Here is a 25,382-nt window from a genome sequence, read left to right on the forward strand (position 1 = left end):
CTATTAAATAATTTAATATTATATTAAGTTATTATGTTATATTACTATATTATAATAATGTTATATTATATTATAGTAATATTATACTATATCATATATTTATGTATTAATATATGTTATATTTTATTATGCTCTCTTTTATAATACTATGCAATGTTCTTTATGGTAATTTCGTTATACCAAAATACTTTCTCAATTTATTTATTAAACATATGTTAACGTGCTACAGCACTTTAAAAATATAGTTACCAAACATCAAATAATTTTTTATAAAAGTTATACTTTTAAAAGTTCTACGACTAACAGCTCCTCCAAGTAAAGCATGGTTGGATTGATTGGTAACTTCGAACTAAGAATTTTCACCGTAACAATTTTCACTTGTATAAGAATTCATGCTCTTGAGAATACAACGTTCATGACTCAAAAACAGCATCCCCGACTTGCAAACTTATGAAGGGACACGACTGCCGAGATGACTCTCAGGTTTGCCTGCGGGATTTTTACGGCCCCCGTTTCCACGTACGTATCGTCTGAAATCTGTCCACAGAGCTTGCGCCACATCAGTCGAAGTCTGTGAAGACGCGGAGATGGCACATTAGCCTCATCGTATTGACTGTTTCAGTGACGCCCTCGCAGCCTCTGGAGGATCCATGCAGAAATAAAGTTGCCTGTATATGTTTTTCAGAAAAATAAAGATGTCTACATTAATACCCTCGCAGAAGTGTACAAGAGTTGAGTGATGCTAGCCAGACACAAAAATCTCATGCACAGAAAGAACTACCCATCTGATGGGAAACATGGCTTTGTAAGAAGGTGACAGGATCCCACGTTTGTATTTTGAAAGAAATTCCAACTAAAATAACAAAGATGCATGTATTCCCTTATTATTAGTCGTCAAAGATGAGTTTTTCATCCATATGAGCGATGTCCTTCAAATATAACAGGCTGGATAAGCACCTCTATTTTTCTTCCTGAAAGCTGATAAGAAGAACTGTCTCTTTTTTTATGCAGTGATTCAAAGAGTAACACAAGTTAGACTTAATAATTAATTCATCACTCGCATTAATTACCTTCCTAAGGTAGCATTTTTTCACTTGTCAGTTGTCACAAATTAAGCAAGCCAATAAATGGAGAACTATAAATTAAGCAGACAGTGCATGCAACTGTACCATGCGCACGAGTTACGTATCTTCGAGTCAAACAGGCAATATCCAAGTGAAAATTCCAACCGTAGTCAAAGAGTTGATTGAATTTCAGAATAATTATTACATGCAGCGTGGTCGCATTTAAACATAGAATGCCTGTTTCAGCTTTTCTCTCAGGTCAGTCGGCCTCGCTTGTGCAATAAACAACAAAGGAGGTTTGAGTAAAAGTTCAGATAGGAGATATGCCTTTGCATGCATTGAGGGGATACGGTAATTATTTAAAATACGTGGTCCAAGGTCATGAGGCATCACATCCCCTCTTATAAGTTTTCTTCTACAATAAAGATAAACAAGAAATTTAAAAAAAAACAAATAGCAGGAAAATGTAAAGAAATATAGGATAAAACCAAAAAAAAAAACTCATCCTCAACAAATAAAGAACAAATACAAGAAAAATGAAAACCTATTTATGCAAGTCATTGAATATGTATGATTGTGGAAGAAAAAAAAAGAATACATACAATATAATCCATGTATCTATTTGTTGGGGGGGGAATAGTCCCACATCGGCTAGTAGCAGAAAGGTTTTGTACCTTAAATGGAAGGTGGAAATCCTTTCCTCTCGAGGGCCCTTTTGTGGGACAAAACCGTGAGGGCACAAGTCTCCCCCCGTCAGCACTGGACGCGTGGACCGGAGCGTCCAAAGCGGACAATACCTCGGGAGGAATGCAGTTCTCTTTCGCTGCTAGCTTAATGTAGTCTATGCTGTTGTGTGAGGTTCCGGCCAAAGCGTCGTCCCCGCAACAGATGGCGCCGTCTGTGGGAAGGGCCCCCTCTGCCGTTGACTACCCCTCAGGTTGCCTGGGAGGCTGGTAAAGCCGAGTTAAACCGGCACAGTACCTTCCCGCTGGGGGGCTATGTTGCGGGGGGAACCTGAAAATAGTCCTACATCGGCTAGTAGCGGAAAGGTTCTGTGCCTTAAATGGGGGGTGGAAATCATTTCCTCTCGAAGGCCCTTTTGTGGGACAAAACTGTGAGGGCACAAGTCTCCCTCCATCAGCGTTGGACGCGCGGGCCGGAGCGCCCAAAGCGGACAATACCTCGGAAGAAATGCATTTCTCTTTTTCTGCTAGCTTAATATGGGCTATGCTATTGTGTGAGGCTCCGGCCAAAGCACTGTCCCCGTAATACTATTCATTTTTTTATTCTACTTCACACCTTCTGCAAACAATCCATATATCATGCTGACACACACCGACCCACCCCAACCTTGCAAAAAAAAAGAAAAGAAAAGCTCCACTGTGGTGGCCCTGGTGGGTGATGACTGTGTCAATTCTCTTAGATTATCCCAGATGAGAGTGAGCCGTTATATAAATTTCAATTTGACTTATCTTTTGTCAAATCCCAGAAGGTCCTAGCTACACACTGTTTGCTGATTGAGAGCATTCTCTTTTTTAAATAGCCCTAATTATTCCTGCTGCCTATCAAATGCATCCCTACACCAAAAGAGGTGACGCCAAGTTCGAGCTTATCAGGTTTAAGTTGACCCCACAGCTTGCGGTGCCAAAGAAGATATATTTTTTTTTGATACAAGAAAGAAGATATTTTTGGTGGCTCCTTTCTCAGGCATGGCTTTGGTGCCTCCTCGATCTGGGATTCCTTGAGTTCGACAAAACACTACACAACTTGGAAGCCGTACGTTTCCTCGCTTCGATTTCTCTGCTTTCTTTATTGGGAGTAATGCGTCACTGCATGCGTATGCACTCTCACTGTTGCTTATACTAATCTTCTTGTGTCACGTGGATTTGTATTTTTTTTTTATTTTCTTGTTAAGGGTCAATCTCCAGGTCCACGGACGTTGTGTTCTTTCCTTTTATTTTATTGAGAGTTTTAAACACCAGCTGTCTGTCATTATTTTTGGATATTATAAAAAATATATAGGATTTATGACAAATAATGGCGACAACAAACTGGTATCCAACGACGACAGGATCCAACGCCGCTTTAAAATAGATCTCACCTCTGGACCCAAATATTTATGTTAAAAATTAGCTGTAGTTCTTATCAAAAAAAATAGTTGTAAGCAAGTTGGCTACGCCACGTATCTCGCGATCTTTGTTGCAGATCGTGCAACCCTGCCACGAAAAATTAGGTACATCATCACATATCTTTAAAAATTAAAAATAAAAAAGTCAAATTCGAATTATTCTTTTCCATAGATGAAGTCGCAGGTAATGGGTTCTTAATCTACCAGCCAGAAGAAAGATTTCGCTGGAACAGCAAGGCATCGGAGTTGTCCGGGTCACCTTGACCGTCCAATACAAATCTTGTTTGGTTACTCGGCAGCCCCCTCCCTTGGAGTAGTGAAACTTGGGCGAATTTGAGAAGAATTCGGCAACCGGTGGGCCAAATCATTCATGCAGCAGCTAGATCCTTGCCTATATCTTTAGTGCCTGACATTTGAAGACTTGAAGCCCTCCAATATTGGAGTTAGGATTATGATCCATATATTACCGTGGGTCTTGTGGCATCCCTTCCTTGCCGGCCAAATAAATCTAATTATGAGCTGGGCTTGGGCACAGAAAATATCAAATATTATATAGTCTCGACCTGAAGCTCCATTAAAGATAAATAGAGTTTAGGTCCGAGTCTGCAAATGATCAGCTCTACGCTCGGGATACATGTAGGCGCTCTTACCGCATACCTTAAGGTGTGGTTTGTGGCCGGCACTACATGGGCCCACCAAAATAGTCCTCCTCGTATTGGACCTCGTGCATCTCTGTTTTGGGCTTTGTGGGAAGTTGGAATGCGAATAATGGGCCCATTTAGCTACGGGGCACTAGAAGACCTGGGTTTCGTGCACTCAACCACTCATTGACTTGTATGAGAACAGGAGACAAGAAGCCTTGGATAGTCTCATGACTTGAAAAAAATTTATTACATCAGCAGGCATGTATGATGCGCATAAAAGTGATATACAGCTGCAAATCTACCTGCTTTCCCCTCCAGATAATGGAGAAAAAACAATAAAAAGATGGTTGTGATGAAGCGTCACACGAGGGGAAAAATAGCTATAGGAAATATTCTAGACTGTTAGGTTAGAAAATAAAAAAAATCTGATACAGTAATGCAGTTTCTGTATGATTAGCCATATAAGTCATCATTGAGCAACATTGTTTATTTTTCTATAAACATAAGCCATCTCAAAAAAAAATATAGAGTAGAAGCCATTCTCCTGCTGTCCTAAATCAAGTGATGGTATTAATTTCAAAAAAATGGTAGATTTGACAGCCACCCAATCACCATCAACGATTCCCTTCAAGTGTAACGAAAAAAAAATCAAGAATAATATGATTCACCCTCATTTGTTTTATTGCATACAATAGTCCTTTCCATGCCCTCGGCCAATGAAACTTGATATCTGAACAAGTCTAACGCTACCTACTGCCACTCGTATATGTTTTAATCAATGGATATGGCTCTTTTCAATCGCACCCACACAAAGGTAGCCCTATCATATCTTGCATGGAAGGAAATCTTAGATCTTGTATCGAATGCGGCTTGGAATCTAGTGAGCTTAGTTTTCATCACATGTTTAATATCATTCAATGCGCAGTGAATAGAAATAATGTCATGCATTAAATGTCGTATTAGAATTGGTGACGCAGAAGGAAACTTGCGAAATATACTCATGGGGGGACTATAGTTCTTATTAGTGGATTTTCAGAACCACACGTCATTATAACCGTTCTTTGGTACACGCTATCTGTGCTGGATCTCAATCCTACCTTATACATGGATATAGCCCAGAGGCTGGACCATCTTGGAGCTCATAAAATTAAAGGGCGTTGCACAAGAATTTCTTAGTCATTCACAGCCTCACGAGCAGCCAGACTTGACTTAAGCGGATATGTCCCCACTCAGTTTGGAAGGGACAGGTTTTGGTTTTGCTGTATGCATGCATAATAAGCATAGGTAAGCGATTAATAAGCTAGGAAGTTCTGTAGGTACACCTTGCCATGGCATACATGTCACGCTTTGGCATATGCTAACATGTGAACCATCGTATCTTCTTGCGAAGATTCGTGCGAATGTGTGTTTAGTTCTATATCAGTTATGCATTGAATAGATTTTGGATCCTCATATAAGGCCAAGAAATCTAAATAATACCTTTCGGCTAACTTTTTTGAGGTGAGGTACTGAATTGTGACAAAATGGTATCAGAGAGAGTCTGACCTATAGTCTATATGGACCAGGAGATTCTGCAGCACGAGCCCCTTAGAGAGCTGACCATGGGCCAACCATAGTGCTTACGATTAGAATTGAATGTATTTGAACCCTTAGCCTGGTGAGTACGTCAAAGCTTAAACGAAGGAAGTATGTGAGAATCCATGCCGACATATATTTAGCCCTACATCAGCTATGCAATGAGTAGATATTAGATACTTAAGAAGGGCCAAAGAATCTAAATAATATCTTCGGACTAGCATTTTTGGGTGAGGTCTTTAGGTTGTGACACTTCCCCTCTCCCAAGCTTTTGATCTACATAGCTTACTAATAGATGACCAGTTATTCCACACAAAGATTTCAGATATCTCAGGCTATTTCTTGCGTCACTTTCGCATTCGTATCCCTCCGCGCTCTGTATGAATTTTTCGAGCCACAATAAATGGACTTCTGCGCTTTGTATGAATTTTTCGAGCCATAATAAATGTAGGTCTGCGCTTTGCGTTATCTGTTTGATGAAATTGTTTCACAAAGACAACATAGATGACTGATGGAGAACCCATGCATGGTTCCCTCCCTGTAGACCGTCCAAACACAGGACCCATCCATTCCAATTCCCAAGTGCACAATATATAAACCTTAATCTTCACAAGTCTATGCTCCTTTTTGGCACCAATCTGTGTGGAAAGTGCAATTTTTATTTTCTGAGCAAAACGGTGGCAAGCTGCCTCACATTTCATTGATAACTGCAATTTTAATTTTCCATGGTCTCTTTTGTACCATTCAATATATCCAATGGAATTGAGATGGGATTGTCATCCAATATATTTTAGCAACAACTGAAACAGCAACAAATTATCATCTAATATTGCTCAGATAATCTCAGTCAAAATCTTATTTACACCAAAAAATTTACAAGACTTCTAGGGAGGGAAAGGATTTCTACCCATACAGCAATACCCTGCTCCACATCTGTTCTTCAAGGAGAAGTGAACAAAAGGGGCAGGCAGAGACCACTAGAGTTACATACGAAAGCAAACGACTATAAATTCCTTATCTGAAACTAGCAAGCCGAGCTCAAGGAATAACTTTCCAAGTGATCAACACAGTGAGAAGAAATTAAAAAAAAAGAAGACGACTTCTGAGGCACCTCAAGTTCTTTACAAGGGCTATGCCGAGTATTGGCCGGATTCGGGACGCTCCTTGCCGAGTTATATACTGATCAACACTCAGAGCCGGCTTCTGAGGTGTAGCCGCTCGGCGATGGAGTCGACGGGGAGAACCCTTCTTCCCGGGACTTGTCCCCTTTCTTCGAGCCTTTAGGGATGACCGCTCGCACCAAGGTTCCAAATATCCTCGCTTTGATCTGGCCTCGCTTCGGCAGCGGCCTCCCCTTCTTTGGAAGATCGGACACCTGACGCTCCATCACCGACAGAGTTACAAATGGAAAGCAGCGCAAATCTTTCAGAAGATTAGGAGGAGGTGGAGGAGGAGATCGTCTCCGTGGCAGCGATGAGAAGAGTGATGGTGAGGAGCCTGGAGAGATGATATATTTATAGAACTGGGGTTGGGGCAGTTGGCTCCCGAGGCAATGGGTTCCTTGGGGGGCAAGGATTTCCCTTCATTCACGGAGGAGGAGGCAAGGTAAGAGAATCTTTTGAAAGGTCAAAGGAGGCCAAAATTTAGGCTAAATTTTCTTGAAGAGAAAACCGTTAGACCCATTAAAATATGTCATATTTCCTCACTCCATACGTCAAAACTACGGACACTTTACTTTTAGTGTCGTGAGACATGATGAGATGCTGAGGTGCGTCCTGACCGAAGATGCTCGGGATGTAGCCGAAAGCTGGGAGACGGAATTAATCAAACGGTCAAAAGGCGTATTTGGATCACAGTGAGAGGAGATAATGCGAAAATTATTGGGCAGCAGTCAACAAGCCTAGTTCGTTTGAACCTTTTACCAGAGACCAATGGTCATGGCTTCGCCTCCAAGCCAGGTTGTACGTGCCAATTCCATTCACATGTGTCAGCCCCCACGTCAGCCAGCTTTGAAGTCTTATCAGGGCTATATCAAATTACGTGGCCAGATATATGGATGTTTTATTCTTCTTTTAAACAGTATTATGATGTTTCATCCAAATATATTGTAATTATTTGGTAGAGTCATTAGGATTAGGTACTGGTAATTCCAAATCGGACTTCCTGTTATCCTAATTCTGAAAAAAAAAATCAATATATGCGATACTAGACCTGGATGTGTTGTGAAATCAAATAATGAGTACATACATCCATTACTTGGAACAACATTTTTAGTGGAACATCGTTGCATGAGCCATTCATCAACTTTTTGGATCTAGATTACTCAAAACACTAGTGCTTCGTTTCATGTCTGTATGTGAATCAACTAGATTCTAAAACATTGCATAACCCGAGCAACCACAGCTTGCATGGCTAAACAAGAATACAAAAAGGAGGCGTCAAATCTAAAGCAGATGAGGAATTGAATGCAGAATGGATGACTAGTATGTGTTGATTAATTCCTGATGCCAAGGCATATCATGTTCCAAGTTAGCTGATATGATGACCAGTCCGAGACCCAGGACCCTGAACTCCTGCAGCCAGGTCAAAATTCAGGGCTACTCAAGCAAATCTTGGAAAAATATGAACCCTCGTTAAACAAAATTTAGCAAGAATGGAGTCAACCATCTTGGATCCTAAAACTTCATAAATAATAGTTCTCCAACCAAATACCATTAATTAAGTTGAATCACGCACATGCATACACATACGCATCCTTAACAAAAATAGAAAATATAAGAAAGGTAACTTAGTCTGTCTCCTACGGTCTAAGGAAATTAAAGCCAGGCCCGGCCATTGTTGGCATTTGAGAACTCCCATCCTGCCAGCGCATTGTATCTAACCACACTGTGGCAAATCGATACAAGTAGCTAAAGATCTCGCATCCGACATCTCCGGCCGAACGGTTAGGCAACACTACGGCGCCTGGGTCAAAATCCCGTTTAGATTTTAGGCTTGTTGTATAGTTTCGATAGTAACAGCTTCTCCAACAAGGCCTCTTGAGCCTCGGGCGCAGTTGAAGAAAGATTCTCCTTCGGCTTGTCTTTGTCGGATTTCTTTTTCGTCTGCTTCTGGGGTGCGTCTGTGTCAGCGACGGCTGTCTGCTCCCTTATCCGCATGGTCTTTAAAACCATTGCTTAGCCCCTGCCCGGCGCTTTCCCCACCACCTCTTCTCTTCCCTCCCTTGCTTCGGACAGATATAGAGATATTGGACCTCTTCATTATTGTATTTATTCTGACCTCCATACTTAAATCGAGATATTGGACTTCGCGAAGCTTAAAAAGGAGTCAAAGCTACCCGCAAGATGGCATTTGAAATAGAAGTTTTGACGGTTTTTTGCTCCTAAAATTGCATGCTTACTTCAGCCCATCAGATCATGTGCATGGATTCCCAAGATAAACTACCAAACAGAACAAGAAATTTTGAAGGTGATGTAGCTCTGTCACCAGGTACTAAAAGTAAATCCATGTCCAAGATTCTCGGGTTTTTGATGGCGAACTAAAGACAACTAAGGTTACCAGCTAGCCTAGACTAGATTCCACATACCGTCCCATGAAATGCTACTTGAGGATATAATAATGTAATGCTTTTACACTACAAGAAAATTGGATATTACCGACGCTTTTTAATGTATATACCAAAGCGAATAAGCATTGGTAGTTTTATTTCCGATACTTTTTAAAGTGTCAGCTATGCTACCGTCAAAAACCAACTTTAGAATTCCGATGCTTATAAGCGTCGTTAATTGCCGGCACTTATAAGCGCCGATGATGAAGCGTCTTATATCAGCGACGTTTATTTGCGTTTCTAATCAACGACACTAATAAGCGTCACTAATATATGTTTTAACGATGCTTTAAAGCGTCGTAAGAGTTAACTATGAAGCATAGGATATTGAAAAGAAGATGCTTCAGAAGAGGCTATCATGCATGTTACTGCCAGGTACTTGTGACTCTACATAAGCTAAGGTGGATACAATTTTGTCTTCCATGATCAATCAAAAGACAACTTGTTGAAGTAAAACTCAATAATCAATGTGGGGTCAAATAATATGGTAGTTTCTAGTCCGCTGAGGACCATCCAATTAGGTACAGCTCTCAGTTGACATATGTTCTTATGATCTAGGATTAGGTAATTCAAGTAAATTCTGGATGCCATTTAGCCCATGTCAATTGGCAGGAGTAGATTATGTTCGATGCTCGTCGGACCATCGAACGGTCTGATGCAGCATTGGACATACGGTCGCTCCTAGAAATGCATGATTTAGAGTCGCATGTTTAGAAGGATCCTCCACATCGTGCAGTGCAGCATCAACTGCCCATGCATGGAGATGCGTGAAGCTGCATGATCTGGAGATGCACATCCATAAGAACTTCGTGCACCATATCTCACTGCATCTTTAAGAAATTTCGACATGAAATCAAGTGGTCAAGGTAGCACCGGACCATCAATTAATTGGACCCACCCTGCTCCCATCAATTTGTCTTTGCCTAAAGTATGGGTCGACTATTGAGAACAATGAAAGAAAAAGAGGTCAAGGTAGCACCGGACCATCAATTAATTGGACCCACCCTGCTCCCATCAATTTGTCTTTGCCTAAAGTATGGGTCGACTATTGAGAACAATGAAAGAAAAAGAGGTGAAACATGCCCGCTGCCACCTACTACCAAAGTAAATTTGTTTTCTTTTGGCCCCACGGAGGAAGCCAAAGAAAACATTGAAAGCTACCATCCTAAAACTTCCCTCAGACAAGGCAGGCAGATGTTTGACGGTGCTTTTCCAATAGTACATATATTTTCCATAGGTTGGTCCCCACAACTCTTCAATCTTGACATCCAAGAATCTCACAATTTCTTCCTAAAACTGAACTCTCACGACGACCAACTTACAAAAGATCACATGTGTTTATCGAACATTTCTTTTAATACGCCAGCACTCTATCTATTGAGCACAAATCCCCTGCAGTGCGCGGCTTGCATTGCAAATTATTGTGCAACACTCGATGGCTGCCATCAAGAGATGGATAGTTATTAAATAAAGCGGTCTAATATGTCATATGCAACGCGTCTTATTTGATAGCCGTCCATCTCTTGATGGCAGTCATTGAGTGCTGTGGTTGGCACATACGTGGCTCGGTTGGCAACTGGTCCGCTTGGCCAGCAAGCAGAAGGCCTGCCTTCAAGCACATGATTTGGCTCCGATCATACCTGAGGTCGGTGTCGTGCTCGGTCGAGTCGTCGTGGATGGCATGGATTTGGCTCGCCCGAGTGGGGTTCTCATTGGTGGTCTAATATGTCATATATGACGCATCTTATTTGATCGCTATCCATCTCTTGATGGCGATCGTTGAGTGCTGCACAATATTCTGTAGTGTAAATAACATACCATAAAGGATTCCGGTCGCCATCCACTGCTCCAATAGGAGATGGCAAGTTTGTTTTTTTTCTAAATTTCTCTCACATGGATAGGTGAGAATCTGATAGCATGTTTTCCGCCCGGTAGTAATTCTTATCAGTAACTTCTAGGAGGTATGGTTGGCTTACCATGATGGTCTTGGAAAATATTACAAAATGTTAAATTCTCAGAAATCGAAAATATTTGCAAGAGCCTTTTATAGATGATAGAAAATGTAGAATATAAGCCGCTAGAGTATGATATAGAGAGAAAGATGATAGGAACCGCCCCCACAAGCAAAACTTGGACAAAAAAAATGGAGAACTAGGGCAATTTTAACATTAGCATTTGAAGTGGTTAGTTGTTGACTAAAAACACCTTCTTCAGCATGATTGCTTGCCAAGTAAATCCTCCAAGAGTCATGGTGCCATCTTCTCATTTCTTTTTCCCTTTTCCTAGTGCCTTCGGGACCACTATGACAGCGAAATCAAACAGAACTAGAACTGTCTTAGCTTTAACCTGGCCTTGCTTTGGCAAAGGGCATCTACTCCACTTTCTTGAGGGAGTTGGTAGAACTGCATACCACTGCCACAAGCTTCATAGACTTGATGAAGATGCAAGCAAACTAGTCTGGTTTCTTAGAAGTAGAGTATGAAGAGAGGAGAATAGGTGACAGATAGAATGGCTTGCTTGGACATGTATACTGCTGCAAGACTCATCTGGTACTTGATTACCTCAGCTTGCAAGGTTTCAATCCAAACAGAGCAGGGTTTTGTCTAACTAGAGGAAAATGCAAATGGTTGTCTCAACATCATCTGCTTGCTGCATCACATCACAATCTAAAGAACACTAAATTTCAATGTCATGCTCCTACTTTGACAAAATAGAAGTATAAACAAAAGAAACTGTCCATCATTTGGTATAAACTTCACATTTATATCATGATTTGCTAACTGCGAGGCTCGTATTATCAAACCAATACAAAAATATAGGGTTCAATATAACATAGCGGCATGCTCAAAAAGTATACATGGTCAATGAAACAAGATCTATCCATTCACTTTACCAGAAAATCTAGCGATTCTCTGTAAAAGCATCTTCTTGAATTGACTATGGTTTAAGAAGGATGATAGAAGCAGCAAGGAGAGGAATTCCTGATAGCTGTAGCCTAAACCTTATCACCTTACAGCTGCAAGAGGGACCGCACCGGAGCAGCAAGACCCATGATACAAGAATAGAACGGTCTGACTGACATACATGTTTCCTACCAATTGGAGAGCTTAAACAAGGCTTGCTCAAGGTTGCAGAGGGAAGAAGAGGGGAGAATTTTGTCCCCCTGCCGTATCCCAGGTGCTTGTGGTTGATGCTACTTGTTCAATTCCCCTCAAGAAGTCAAAATCTTCTAGTAATATCCTTCGGAGACAACATAAGCCTGGAATTGTTAGTGTTCAAATGGACCTAAAAACTGAAGACCTTAAGAGGCACATTAGAAGTTTAAAGAAGAGCAGTTCACTTACAGAATTCAACTGAGAGATGTGCACTTGACCAGTGATAAGAACAGACACTACACTTGATCTTAGCCAAAAGGCCGAGGAAGGTATTATGTGCACTTGACCAAGTCCGAAGAACATGTTCATATGACTAGCATGTGGAAGACACTAGCTTGTACCATTTCAGATCACACTGGTTATGGTATACTCATGGAAAACCCAAAAAAAATGCCTGAAATGATATTAGTAATGATATGAGACTCAGTCCGGACAGCTTGTGAATCTGCCAATCTGGTAATCTCAATCTACGGATTCATATCCTCAAAATATTTCTTCAGCTCACTAATCTGTTACTCGCAGAATGTGAATCTATATAAATTTATTTTTTTCAGAAGTGAGCGAAAAGCAATACACAAACATGATAATGGTCATTGGTTTTTAGATAGAAGTCTTAAATATACAAAATTTTGAATAACTAACAGAACTGATATGCCTAAAACATTTCTGAACATGGAAATGAATGGAAGAATGAGAACATATGGTGGCATCAAGAACTCTTTCTGAGAAGAGCATTTCATGTGACAGATGGAAGCTTATGCATTTAAATACAAAGTGCACATGCTGCACTTCCTCCAATATTTGTGGGTCATCATACAGATAGAAAATCATACATAATTGTGGGCACCCACTTTCTGTGTAAAATATAACAGGTTGAAATTACTTGGTTGGGAATATCAGTGTATAGATTAGAAGCATCGACACCACAACTATGGCTCCTACCAGAGTGAACTTTGGACTTGTCCATAACTCGAGATTGGATCTCTCTGTTCTTTTGATGGGATCAACCTCCTCTGACAATGGGTATTCAGAACGCCGTGGATTCCAGCTGACATATTTGTCTGGAATAAACCGTGAGAAGAGAGATTTCTTTCCCCGTTTCCGGAAGCTTGACCAAGCTTTGTCCCAATCTGTAGACAGTCTATCACCTGAGCAATATGCAGAGAAGGCAGTAAATTTTGTCACACAAAATTGATATTGCAGTTGGGATAAGTATAATCCTCCAGATGATGTTGCAATTTGCTACTTCTCCAAAAGGAGTGTTGGATAACAATCTGAATATGAGGTGAAATCAAACTGCATAATCCTATACGTAATTTCAGAAAATATTCAAGATTGCAGCTTCTTATTTGTAGTCCATCCTAATCATTTCAAAATTACTAAATGCTTAAGTTATGAAGGTATCTAACTAGATGCAGAGCTTATATAGTTGTACATTGAAGATACATAGATCCTTCAAATCACTTATGAGATTGTTCAGCTTGTTGAACAGTTTAACATGTCTACTTACAGACCAGTACCTTTTGTAAAAGCTTTTTATTGTTTTTTTCATATTTTTCTTTCTTGCAAATCCTTTATAAATAGTTTCTGTAAACTTCATTTTTCTAATAAAGGCCGGGTGGCTTTGCCTCCCTCTTCATCAAAAAAAAAATGAAGGTATCTAACTGCTCTGAGGAAGAATATGATACTAATACCCGGTACATCATGTCCTTCTATGAAAGTTTTAGGCATATGATTTACCATGAGTTTGACAGGGTAGTTCAAGATAGGGCTAGAATATCATAATTATACTCAGTCCTGTATGGTAACATTGCACAAAGACAGAAGCATGTGGATTCTTCTCTTTTTCATCAAGACAAGGCATATCTAGCAACCCGTTCAAATGAAAAAGCTTGTATATTCCATTTTCCATCAACTTTTAGCAGGGGGTTAGTGCGTGAATCCTTGAACTTGCAGTCAGTAAGCTGGAAGATGGGAATGTGTTAATTACAAAGTCAAAAAAAAAGATAATTGTTTTTGGTTCTTGACTAGACTAGGAAATCTTACCATTTTACAAATAAATTGTAAAGGCCAATATAATAAAACTTAACATACCAAAACCAATCAGAAATGGTAAGACTTCAGCCGCAAATGATAATCAAGTAATAGAAATTAGAGACTATTGTCTGTGAACTTAGTTCTAAAAGTGAATTAGTTGAAATATCTACTCACAACACAAACTCCTAAATTTACTTGGTATCCAATTGACTAGCCTGTCTTGAAATTAGGCCTCCCATTAAATCATAACCATCAAAATACATGGCCCAATTTATACTTTACTCGTGGAAAAAAATATGAAAACACATTATAGTTACATCTAATGTAAGACAGAGTAAATTTGCTGCTAGAGTAAGAGATGTTAATTTTAGCGATTATTATATTTTAATGATTTAAAGAAAACAAAATTGAACTATAAATGCTAAAATTTAAAGATGACCAGCAAAGTAGATCTGTTTATTCACAACATATGCTTATCTAGTCCAAGTTTCCAAATCCAAACAATTCATTTGATTCACTCTACTAGCTGCATTAGGTTTCCAATTAAATCATAATCATCATGCATCGCTTTTCTTTTTATAATCATGGTACCATCAAAGTGTCCTAATTTTCAGCTATCAGACTTGGTAGACTTTGCAAGAACAGTCGCTATTAAATAGTAGCAAAGTACCATAAATCTTTCGTGCAGGTTAAAAATGTAAAGTCAAGTTTCATTGAGGTAAGCTACTTTTGCCAACAAAAAGCAACTTATGTTAGAAATATCTTTAGCAAATGAGATTTACAAAAATTGCACACTAATGCAATGCAACTTATCTCCTGCTTGATGTCTTTGCAATTCAGAGATAAAATCAATGGTGAATTTTGGTGAACTTCAATTCACCCTTAAGCAAAGTACGCCGTACCGGTACTGGCAGGTGTACCGGTTTAGACCGGTTCGGACCGGTTTAAACCAGTATCGAACCAAAAGGCAATTTTTCTACGTGCGCGCGGACGCACGCGCCCCACATTAAATGCCAATGCCACTCTGTGGCATTACATATCCCACGGGGGGGCAACCGAGCTGCCCAGTGCATGTGGGGGCACAGAGTGGCTTTAATGCATTAAATGCCACAGATGTGAGGATGTCGATTCGCACCATCCAAACCAGTCCAATTCCATCCAGTTTGCTCTTGTACCGGCCGGTATGGGCTCCATATTGTTCGGTTTCGGCCCAAATAGGGCCGGAACCGTTTTCCACGGCTGTACCGGATCCTGATCAGTCCGGTACAGATTGAACCAGCCAGTACGGGTCGGTTCAGCATATCATGCCGTTAAGCAAACTACGAACCTACTGGATTTAGTGAACAAAGTTACACATCATGCTCTGTTACTCTGAGAAAAAAAAAAATTAAAGCCAATGCCTGAGTCTTTCCGAGAAAGTCTCACATCAGGTTATGGTAGCTATGTTTTCACTAGTGTTTTGTCACATGAGTTTCTTCACAGGAAACTAAACAAATGAGCAACATAATCTGCAAAGGATCACTTTGCAGGAGACCTGCTGATTAAATTAATCAGAATTTTTCATGAGTAAACACTATAAGAAGCTGATTGCCTTGCATTCCCATTGTGAATGTCCCTATCAATCATGCATCATGACAACGTTATGACATAGTTCATGGAAATTCTTGTAGCAGTTGAATGGCATGATCAGTCTTGGTAAGGAATTGACATAGAAATCAAAAATTTGTTTCTCAGACCACCATCTCTCCAATATTGTTGGTTCAAGTTTCTAGTTCAAGTTATCGTCTTATGGAGCCATTTATTTTCTTCACAATAATTATCTGTAAGACTTCATCTAAGCCGGAGGCCAGTTGCAATAGAGATTGGTTGTGCATTCTGACACTTTTGTCCTCTCTGAAAAATGTTGTTGTTATGGCTTCACATATGCTCGAGATGTCTTAGAAACTGCATTCTGACTGGCATATGAACTCCCTGTATATTAACTGAACGTTGTTGTCTCCTTAACAAGAATTTTAGCAGGAGCTTCGACACTGACATCGACCAAGTCAGCCTACAAGCAGTAGGACTACGAGGAGATGGTTCAAAAAAAAGAAAAAAAAGAAGAAAAAAAAGAGGTAGTAGAACATAAGTATTAAAACAGAGAATGGAGATAGGAATATCTTGCAATCCACAAAAAAGTGGGAAAAAACTTTCTAAAAAGAAAAGAAAAAGCAGAACTAATGACTGTTGGCAATTCAACACATTCAATCATATTCTTAGGGATGCCTGCAATCCTACATAGTGAGCCAGTTACTTTAATCTCCGTGCAAAATAGAATAAAATAGATACAAACTTTTCTCATAAGAAAGCAAATCTATATTGTCCTTAAATCACCTTCTTAAACTATCATTAATTTATCGTTCCAAAACCATCACCCGTTCCGGGCGCGCGCGCGAGAGAGAGGAAAAAGATGACAACTTCATCAATCTTAGAAATAGAAACTATCTATTTCACAGATTTCGGCCTTGACACATCAACTTGCTCATCCGTATTGGTTCGGAAAATTAGTAAAAACATATACTGCAAATATTCAATCACAATACTAGACAAGTAGAACATTAATCTGACGAAAACCTTGGTTTCGGGGGCAAGTACTTTACCTTTGTCGTTTTTCCCTTTCTCCGGAGGGCGCGAGTCGTCTCGGGAACAGCGAGGTCGGAGAGGGATCCGCGCCGTCAGTCTCCCCAGGCCGAGATCCATCCCAAATTAAATGGAGAAAAAGGGAAAGAGGGATGGAGATTTGAGAACGCGAGGACTTTGCAGCTTGAGAGGCTCCTGGGAGTGGCGGCCTCTCTTCTCCTTCCCTTGTGGATTGGACTCGTTGCTACAGTGATCCGAAACAGACGTGGAGTACGAATGGGGCCCAGCGTAGGTGCGATACATCGTTCGGCTGCCAACCGCAAACACTACTTATTAGCCACCAAGGTGGTAGCCTAGTGGTACTGGGCAGCAATTCTAACCATAAGGTCCCAAGTTCGAATCGCTGCGGCGATGATTAAATTGTGGATCGAAGCTCACTACTTTGGCCACTGCTTGGACTTATGGTGTAGGACCGCTCTTGAACCGCTAGTAGCCGGGATGGTGCCGGGTGTGACGTACTCACACGTGGGACTCGAGCCAGAGCTCAGAGGAGTAGCTGAGCCGGGCCTACGGGTGGGGAGGGTATGAGTAAAACCGGTCGGGGTGCCCAACACACGGCCATTTCTGCCCGCATCGAACATTCTCCTGGCGGGGCGGGGGCCCAGTGGGGGCTGCTACGCGGGGGTGGGCTTGTCCCTTCCTCCCCCTACCCCTTTTTGCATTAGTAAAAAAAAAAAAAAAAAAAACACTACTATTATTATTATTATTATTATTATTATTATTATTATTATTATTATTATTATTATTATTATTATTATTATTGGCACAGCGAGCAATGCTAGATGCGGATAGAGCTGAGGGTTAATTTTAATCCTATCCAATATCTAAATCTTTTAATCTTGTTTCAATTTAACTTTGTTGTATGTTCCGACCAAATCCAATTGAAATCCAAAGAAGCAATAGTTGTAGCTTATAGATGGAGAAAATCAAGTGAATAGATGAGGGATACGATGGCATAAGGTGAGGAAGTGTGGAACATTTTTTTTGTTTAACCTTTTTTCTCCACCTTATTATATGTTATGTAACTTTAGTAGACCGCCCCCATAAAATGGTTCTTTCTATTTAGATTATGTCTTTTTTATGTTATTTTCCCCAACTAATATTATGTTTGAACAAATCAAGGATCCACGCCTTATCAGCATGGGAGTCTTTCCCCTTGCCGCTTGTAATTGCGAAACAACGCTGGAAACAGTCAGGTCCACCACGGGACATCATAACGGGGGAAGAAAAAATAAAAATAAAAATCCAGAACAGCAAAATGAAAATTTCTAGAAATATAGATAACTGCATACGGAAGGAAGTATATATATACTATCGCTTTATTCTCCGTAAGTGATGTTTATAAAATAATACATTGTGAAAAGGTCAAAGTATATGGAGAAAAATTGTAGAATCTGTCATTAGGTGCTTGAGGGTCGTCACACGCGCAATTATAGCCTCGTCTCATGCGTCAGCCGAAGCCTCTGACCTCTAAGGATTCAAAATGCTGTACCTCCACATGATAACCAGGGCAGGTAATCTTTCACTTCTCCAATTAGGTAGGGGATGGTGGAGATTTTCACCAGTCCTCCTGCCCCCTTCAACAGCAAATTATTGCACCCGAGAAAGGTGCATAAAACCTTATCTGCACCAGGACTCTAATGCACAGGACCCAAAATACTATCATAGATGGCTCTTTCATCATCTATAGATAGACGGCTCTCTTTATTATTGCAATACACCGTGTACGCACTAACAGTGATCATTGTCTCCGTAAAAGTTGTATTATAGCATATTCGAACTCGATGCACAATGATCTGCCATCTATCGCGTGAAGAGATGTGTGAAGGAGCAATTCGTTGGATATCTTGGTGCCTGTTGTATAGGTTTCCTTGCTAGATTTCTCATCTTTCTCAAATAATATATGTTGTACCTTCCCTAACCGTGCTCTGCACTTGTTTTTTTTCTGTACCTTAATTGGCCACATCATTATAACCACATGTTTATGCAATGTCCTCTAAGAGTCTTCAATCGCATATTTATAGGTTGAAGCTCGTGGACGATCCATGTTCTAGTTCTTTCGGTTCCGCTGATGATCTATGAGAGCTTCAGTAGCATATTAGAATTGGCCACCCCCTCTCTTTCTCGAGCCCATCCTGCCGGGTATTCCCAAACAGGCCATCTTCTTCTGGTAGGTAAACATCCACAAGTTATGGTCAGTCCTGGCTGGTGCTGAAGTTCCTTAATGGGCAACCTTGTATACCCGTCCTTGCACATTCCATATTAATTTGGTCAAAATTATTTTGGGTGTTGCAATTTTCATTTCTGGTATAATAGGCTGCTAGTTTACCTTGCCAAGCTATCAAAGTCCCAGAGTCCCATTTGACATTCCTACAGCTTCAGCTGAGTTACACAGATACTATACGCTGCATTCATAATGGACGTCCTGTTTCTCGGCCACCGAGTTGGATGTTTATTTGAAAGATCTCATTTATCGTTATATCCAAAGACCTTGGTTCTGGGTATATAACATGTATCCAATTGCCAGCAGAAACCAGTCCTTGAAATTAGAAGAAAAATGTGAAACGTCACCTGTTTCAATCCCTGCCAAGTTCCCAGTTCTATGTGGAAGTTGGTAGCCGGCTGAATGGTATCCAGGGTCCCTTACAGCCAGCACCTACCCCCTTCACGCGCCAATCCCTGACTGCCATTCGCGAGAGGGAATTGCAGGGTGATCAAAATGGGCAACCTGAAACAATACTCAGCAGAGTGTCAAGTCCAGCAGTCACGGTTTTGGATCCAGAAGCCAATTGCCTGAAAGCATAAAAAAGCAACTTCGAAACGATCTGCTACTTCACAACCATCATAACCGTCATTTTTCTGCCTTGGTCGTCCATTGATTTATGGCTGTCATGAAATCTCAAATTAAAAGGCTGTCGCCATGTTTGTGGATGCTAATGACAGATACCTTCCAAACCTGGTTTCCCTTCAGCTTTTTGGTGTTTATCTTGCACTGTTTTGTAACTGCTGCAGTCACACTGTTCTAGCCAACAGAATAGAATAACAAATGGATCTATCTAACAACGGGTATTATCAAATTTAACAGAACACGTTAATGCTGTAAGCACATGTTCCCAAATGGATCTGATTTAAAGGGTCAAATTGCAGAAATTATTAAAGAATGAAAGGCTCAATTGACTAGATAGCTTGTGTATGCATCCATCATGCACCATGATATCAACCAGCCAAACTTAAAGAGCCTCCATATCTTGCACTGGCTTCTGCAGGCAAAAATATACACCTACTTAGGGTAAAGAAAATAATAAACCAGCTGGTTATATGAGGTTCTTGACAGGCACTAAAAAATTGACATGAACAGCACTATAATACAGACCGATATATCAGCTGAGATGAAAACCATGTGAACATCACAGATCTCTGAAGTTGCTATAAAATTATCCAACTCCCAAATAAAGAAATCACCAATGAAGTTGTCCAAGTAGTATGGCTACCATATTGGGCCTAGTCTAACACCCCAGAAGGCACTAAAAGAAAAGGCCCATATCTATAACATATATGAGTGAATCCAAAATCTTAGTCCAATGAAGGCACCACAATCTCCAATCAAGTTCAGAACTAGAAACGTATCTCAAGGAACCAGAGTGTGATCATTTGCTGGTCTTCGTTTCAACTTATCTGAAATAAGATTAAAAGAAAAGCCTATTTCGTTCTCTCATGGAGTCATGGAATACCCAGATGCATTACTTTATGAAATCCAATTCATCATTGAAAGACATCATCTACGATTATCTGCTTCTCATCAGAGGCAGCATGAAGCCCTCATCAATGCAAGAAGGATCATAAATTGCAGCTTCATAGAGATAGGCCTCCCTAAGTCCCAGACAAGGCAAGGACAGCCTATCTCCATGAAAGCCCACTCCCACTAAAAACAGCCTTGCTACATACTGAAAGAAAAGAAATCTACCTACCCATATTTTGCATGAAATTACAAAATTCTGCCTTTCACAAGCAGGCTTCCCTGTTGGCTGGCTTGAGTGTCTTTTTCAGTTCTATTAAGTTACAGGTCATTAACACTGTAATCCAAGATGAACCTTGCTCTTATTTGCAGTACTTTTCATGATCTACTTCTAATGTCTAATTTACCTCCTTTAAACTCTTCCTAATAAATTTTCACCGCTTAAGAAGCATCCCCCTCTTCAACATTGTTAAAGCATATTTTAAGTTGAATAATGTTTCAATATCATTTTTACAGTTATGCATGACCACACATACACGCCACATATAATAGACAAAAAAGGTTAATAAAAGAAGAAATTAAGCACATGCCTTTCATAATCTAGAACAAACTTGCTTGCATCCAAAATACACATGAATCCTAGATATTTGGTCTAGTATATGGATATGTACTCATCCTTCGAAATCAAAGGTCAAATCTGCAATTTAGCCAATGCTCCATTGTTCGAACACATAAATAATTTTAGGCTACCACCCTCCTTGCCTCAACAGGGTGTACCCTTTAAATGTACAGATGACTGACACTTCTCAAAAACATCATGTAACAGAAATTTTAGCAATAGAAGTATAGAGCCCAATCCTTAGTCTCAGCCTAACAAACTGACCACTTGAAACATCATTTTGAACACATACATTTTTTAAGAAACAAAACTGAGACCAGATAGAACTACATATACAATTTGTGTGGAAAAGAAGAATATGAAACCTCACCTATTTTGCATTGCCATTTGTGAGATTTTCTATTTAGCCATTCTGGTTTGCCTAGAAATCTATTAAACTGTTTTGATACAATTGATGCACACACTTGCTGGATCATTTTGGAAGGGAAGCAACTTCAGATTTTGAAAATAAGACTGAGTCTAAATGTTTTATGAAATGGTTTGTTCAGGGCTTTTGACATCACATCTTTCTATCTGATAATTCTCAAGGTATGACGAGGTGATCAAATCCTTTCCTCGATTGCTAGTATTTGGTAACTTGGTTCTCTCTTAAGGCTCCTAGCTTCATATCACCTTAATATGACTGAGAGAAGACCTGTACACTTTCACACTTTATGCTTCATACATTTTTCATCCAATTGGAGAAAAATGCACAAACTCATTATCTGACCTGAAATCAATTGGATGTGCTTCCATTGACAATCAAAATCATGCTACTGTAAATAAGCTTCTGCAGTGCCTCATCATATTAGCAAAAGGAACCATAAGGTGATACCCACTCAACCACCATCGATACTACATTCAACTAAAAGAACACCAACCCCAAACCCTAGTGCAAAATCATATCCATAACAACTAAAACTTGGATGTGCTTATACAGTCTTCTACTTCGCACCCTGTACAAGTCTAATAGTTTTCCTATGCATGCATCTCTGACAACATGGTGGAATAAACAATCATCACTTCCTCATATTCCTTTACTAGATCAGAGAACAATGATAATATCTTCCAGTCTCCATCTCAGGGAATAGTTAACCAAATCCCAGAAAAGAAAGTGCCATATTCTCCAACTTATGAAAGAGAATAACCTCATCCATCTTCTCACAAACTATGTATTTCTATATGCACTAATGCCTTGGTTATGAAGGTTGTAAAAATTCCAGATACATCATCATAAGGTTCATCTGAAAGCTTAAAGTAATAGTTGACTCCAAACCCTCTGTCTCTAAAGCAAAATAGCATAATGTAAGCACTAAAGTCTTCTTACAAGTTTCAATCCATGCTCTTAAAGGTATACCTGAATCATTTTCAATTTCTGAAGGTCACTTAAAAACTTAGACAATAGTTTCGATCCCATGCCCTCTTTTTCTAAAGCACCACAAGTGCAAGGCCCACTCTCTCACAAACAATAGAGCCTCCTTATTCACAAGTTCAATCCAAGTTCTTGCAGATATACCTGAATCATTAAAAGAATTTTCACAAAACCAGAAGATTCATAGATGTAGAAATAAAATGCCATTACAACATATGAGGAACAAGTATCGGGCAGATCCTTGATCAGAATAACTAAGAAAATGAAACAGGACAGGGGAGACCAAAATGAGTTTTACCTGAGAAGTAACTTACAGCCAATCCTTCTGCTGCAGCTTTAGGGGCATGTAGACCTCGGTGAGGTACTGGAATCCGAACGAGCTGAGGGCCTGTATCTCAGCCTTCTGCCTCGTCCTCACCATCGACTCCAGCTCCTTCACCCAGCCCTCATTCCTCTTCACAAATTCCTCCTCGAGCAGGTCCTTCCCAGCTTTCACGTCCTGGTCGGTCATGGGCAGCCGGCACTGATCTGGAATCTGGTATTTATCCAGGTCGCTCGGCCGCACCCCCAGCCACTTGATGTCCGGCGTCGTCAAGTTCGAGCTGTCATACGACATGTTCTTCGACCCGCACATGTACACCGACAGGATCTTAAGGCCGTAGGGATCGCTATCAACAAGGGCCAGCACCGGCAGCTTCAGCTCAGCCTTCATCCTCTTTAAGAAAAGCCTGGTGGCGACATCGGGCTGGCCTTTAGCGGTGACAATTATGCAGGGGAATCGGTTGTAGAACCGGTCCTCCGCCAGCCGCATAAAGGCGGCGTCTTTCTCGACCAGGAGGATGAAGAGGGCATCACTCTCAAGGTTACCGACACGGTCGATGTTGGGCGGTATGGCCTTGCCGCCGATGCCCATCTTGGTGCAGTCAATGCGGTCACCATCATCGGTAAAGACAAGGCGGCCGACGACGACACCCTTCTCCGATGCCACGACATGGAGGGAGGATCGGGTGCAGCCGAGCATGCAAGATGCGTCGTCGAGCACGGCGTCGGATTGGGACTGGTCCTGGAAGAGCTTGACGTCGGTGTAGAAGAGGTCACGCTTGGTGACATGGATGTCGCGGAGGAGGACGGCGTAGACGAGGGATAGGACGCGGGCCGTGATGGTGGCCTTGCGGACCGTGGAGAGGTTGGCGAAGGCGCGGGAGGAGGACTTGTCGCGAAGGACGATGCGGTCGAGCTCGGGGACGTAGAGCTGGTTGGAGGCGGAACGGGAGGGCACGTCGAAGGAGAAGCCGCGGCCGGCGAGAATGGAGCGGGCGATGTCGAGGATGGCTCGCTCGATGGCGAGCTTGACAGAGGAGGCGTCGCAGTCGGACACCTCGCGGCAGGCGGAGGAGAGGTTGAGGTCGGAGAGGGTAAGGGTTTTGGAGGAGGAGGCGGCGGCGGACTGGGCCTCGTCGTACATGCGACGGAGGGAGGCGAGGATCTCCGAATCAGGTTTCAGCTGCTTCCGGAGGTCGTGGGCGTGGGAGCTCCCCCTCGCCCGCGATTTTTTGGTGGCCGCCGTGGGGCCGGAGGGACCCGGATCGGCGCGGCGCCGCTTCTTCTCCGACATCTCGGACCGAATGGGGATCGGACAGCAAGCAGCAGGCGGGAAATTTCTAGGGCTTGCCTAAAGAGCCCGGGTTTTGACAACGGCGTTATAACGATTACCCAGCCGTCAAACACCTTTCATGCCTAGGGGGATATTTGATATGGAGTGATCGTCTCATAATTAAGAATAATATGGTTGGAGATGATGAGGTTACCACGTTTGCTTGCACCACAGTGATCCTACGTAGCGGTGATCCTAAATCACCTCTACTTCTCAAATCACCGCCCAACCCGCTGATGGAATATCCGTTCTTGAGATCGGAAATCCAAGATTACCCCAAAACAGTGATTCTGGATTGAAAGTTAAAGATAAAAATATCTCTCAATTTAGCAGAAAAATTGATATATCAATATACTATCAATATATTATATGTATATATATATATAATATTATGTTGATATTATATATTATATTATAATATATTACTAATCATATTATTATTGAAGTTTAACCCAAAAAAAATATTATTATTGAAGGATAATATATTTTATATGATTAATAAATATATGATAAGGGCTACTAAAAATAAAATATATGACAAAATTATGGAGCTATTATAGAAATTAGTATATTAACTTATATTTTTGATTTATGAGAATTAAAAATACATAAAAAAAATCCATTTAAGATATATCAGGAGTATTTGTGGTATTATATGGTCGGTGATCTTTGATCTTTGTACCATACCAAACAAGTTATTCATGAATGCCTAAAAATTTTTAATCACTAGACCATGACCTACCAAACATATTGATCTTAAATCACTGGACCATGGCCTACCAAATCACTCCAGCATTCGGATCACTGGGGATCAAATCACCCCAGCATTCGGATCACTGAAGATCTTAGATCACCATGGTGATCCTGTTCGGGTTACCAAACATCCCCTAAAGGGCATCGTCGTTGCAGAGTTGATTTTACCATTTTTTATGTAATTAAAAAAATATTTTAAAATATAAAGGTAAAAGCGATATCATTAACAACTGAGGCCCAGAGACATTGTAAAAATATGATCTGATTTAGAAAACCTAATTAAACCAGAGTAATATTTTTAGATAAAAAAGAAAAGCTGT

The 25,382-nt window shown here is 40.7% G+C and overlaps 2 protein-coding genes and 1 pseudogene across 3 annotated transcripts; all 3 read right to left on the bottom strand.

Annotated features, from left to right (window-relative positions):
- Positions 1-12,281: 12,281 nt before the first annotated feature.
- LOC113462701 lies at positions 12,282-12,446 on the bottom strand (annotated as a pseudogene).
- Positions 12,447-12,874: 428 nt separating this feature from the next.
- LOC103706642 lies at positions 12,875-17,083 on the bottom strand. Its single transcript, XM_039133048.1, has 2 exons — positions 16,850-17,083; positions 12,875-13,321 (listed from the first exon to the last, which is right to left on the bottom strand). Exons 1-2 carry the CDS (start codon positions 16,947-16,949, stop codon positions 13,053-13,055), a joined length of 369 nt encoding a protein of 122 aa, XP_038988976.1. The 5' UTR covers positions 16,950-17,083; the 3' UTR covers positions 12,875-13,052.
- Positions 17,084-19,909: 2,826 nt separating this feature from the next.
- LOC103706640 (DNA topoisomerase 6 subunit A3) lies at positions 19,910-24,439 on the bottom strand. 2 transcript variants are annotated; one of them, XM_008790802.4, is made up of 2 exons: positions 22,954-24,429; positions 19,910-20,149 (listed from the first exon to the last, which is right to left on the bottom strand). In XM_008790802.4, the coding sequence occupies exon 1, from the start codon at positions 24,268-24,270 to the stop codon at positions 22,966-22,968; it is 1,305 nt and encodes a 434-aa protein (XP_008789024.1). In that variant the 5' UTR covers positions 24,271-24,429; the 3' UTR covers positions 19,910-20,149; positions 22,954-22,965. The 2 variants fall into 2 exon arrangements, with proteins under 2 accessions (XP_008789024.1, XP_008789025.1); XM_008790803.4 differs by lacking the exon at positions 19,910-20,149 and adding an exon at positions 20,164-22,799 and having other exon boundaries at positions 22,954-24,439.
- Positions 24,440-25,382: the final 943 nt, after the last annotated feature.

This window comes from Phoenix dactylifera, chromosome 13, assembly GCF_009389715.1.
Source record: "Phoenix dactylifera cultivar Barhee BC4 chromosome 13, palm_55x_up_171113_PBpolish2nd_filt_p, whole genome shotgun sequence".
Lineage (NCBI taxonomy): Eukaryota > Viridiplantae > Streptophyta > Magnoliopsida > Arecales > Arecaceae > Phoenix > Phoenix dactylifera.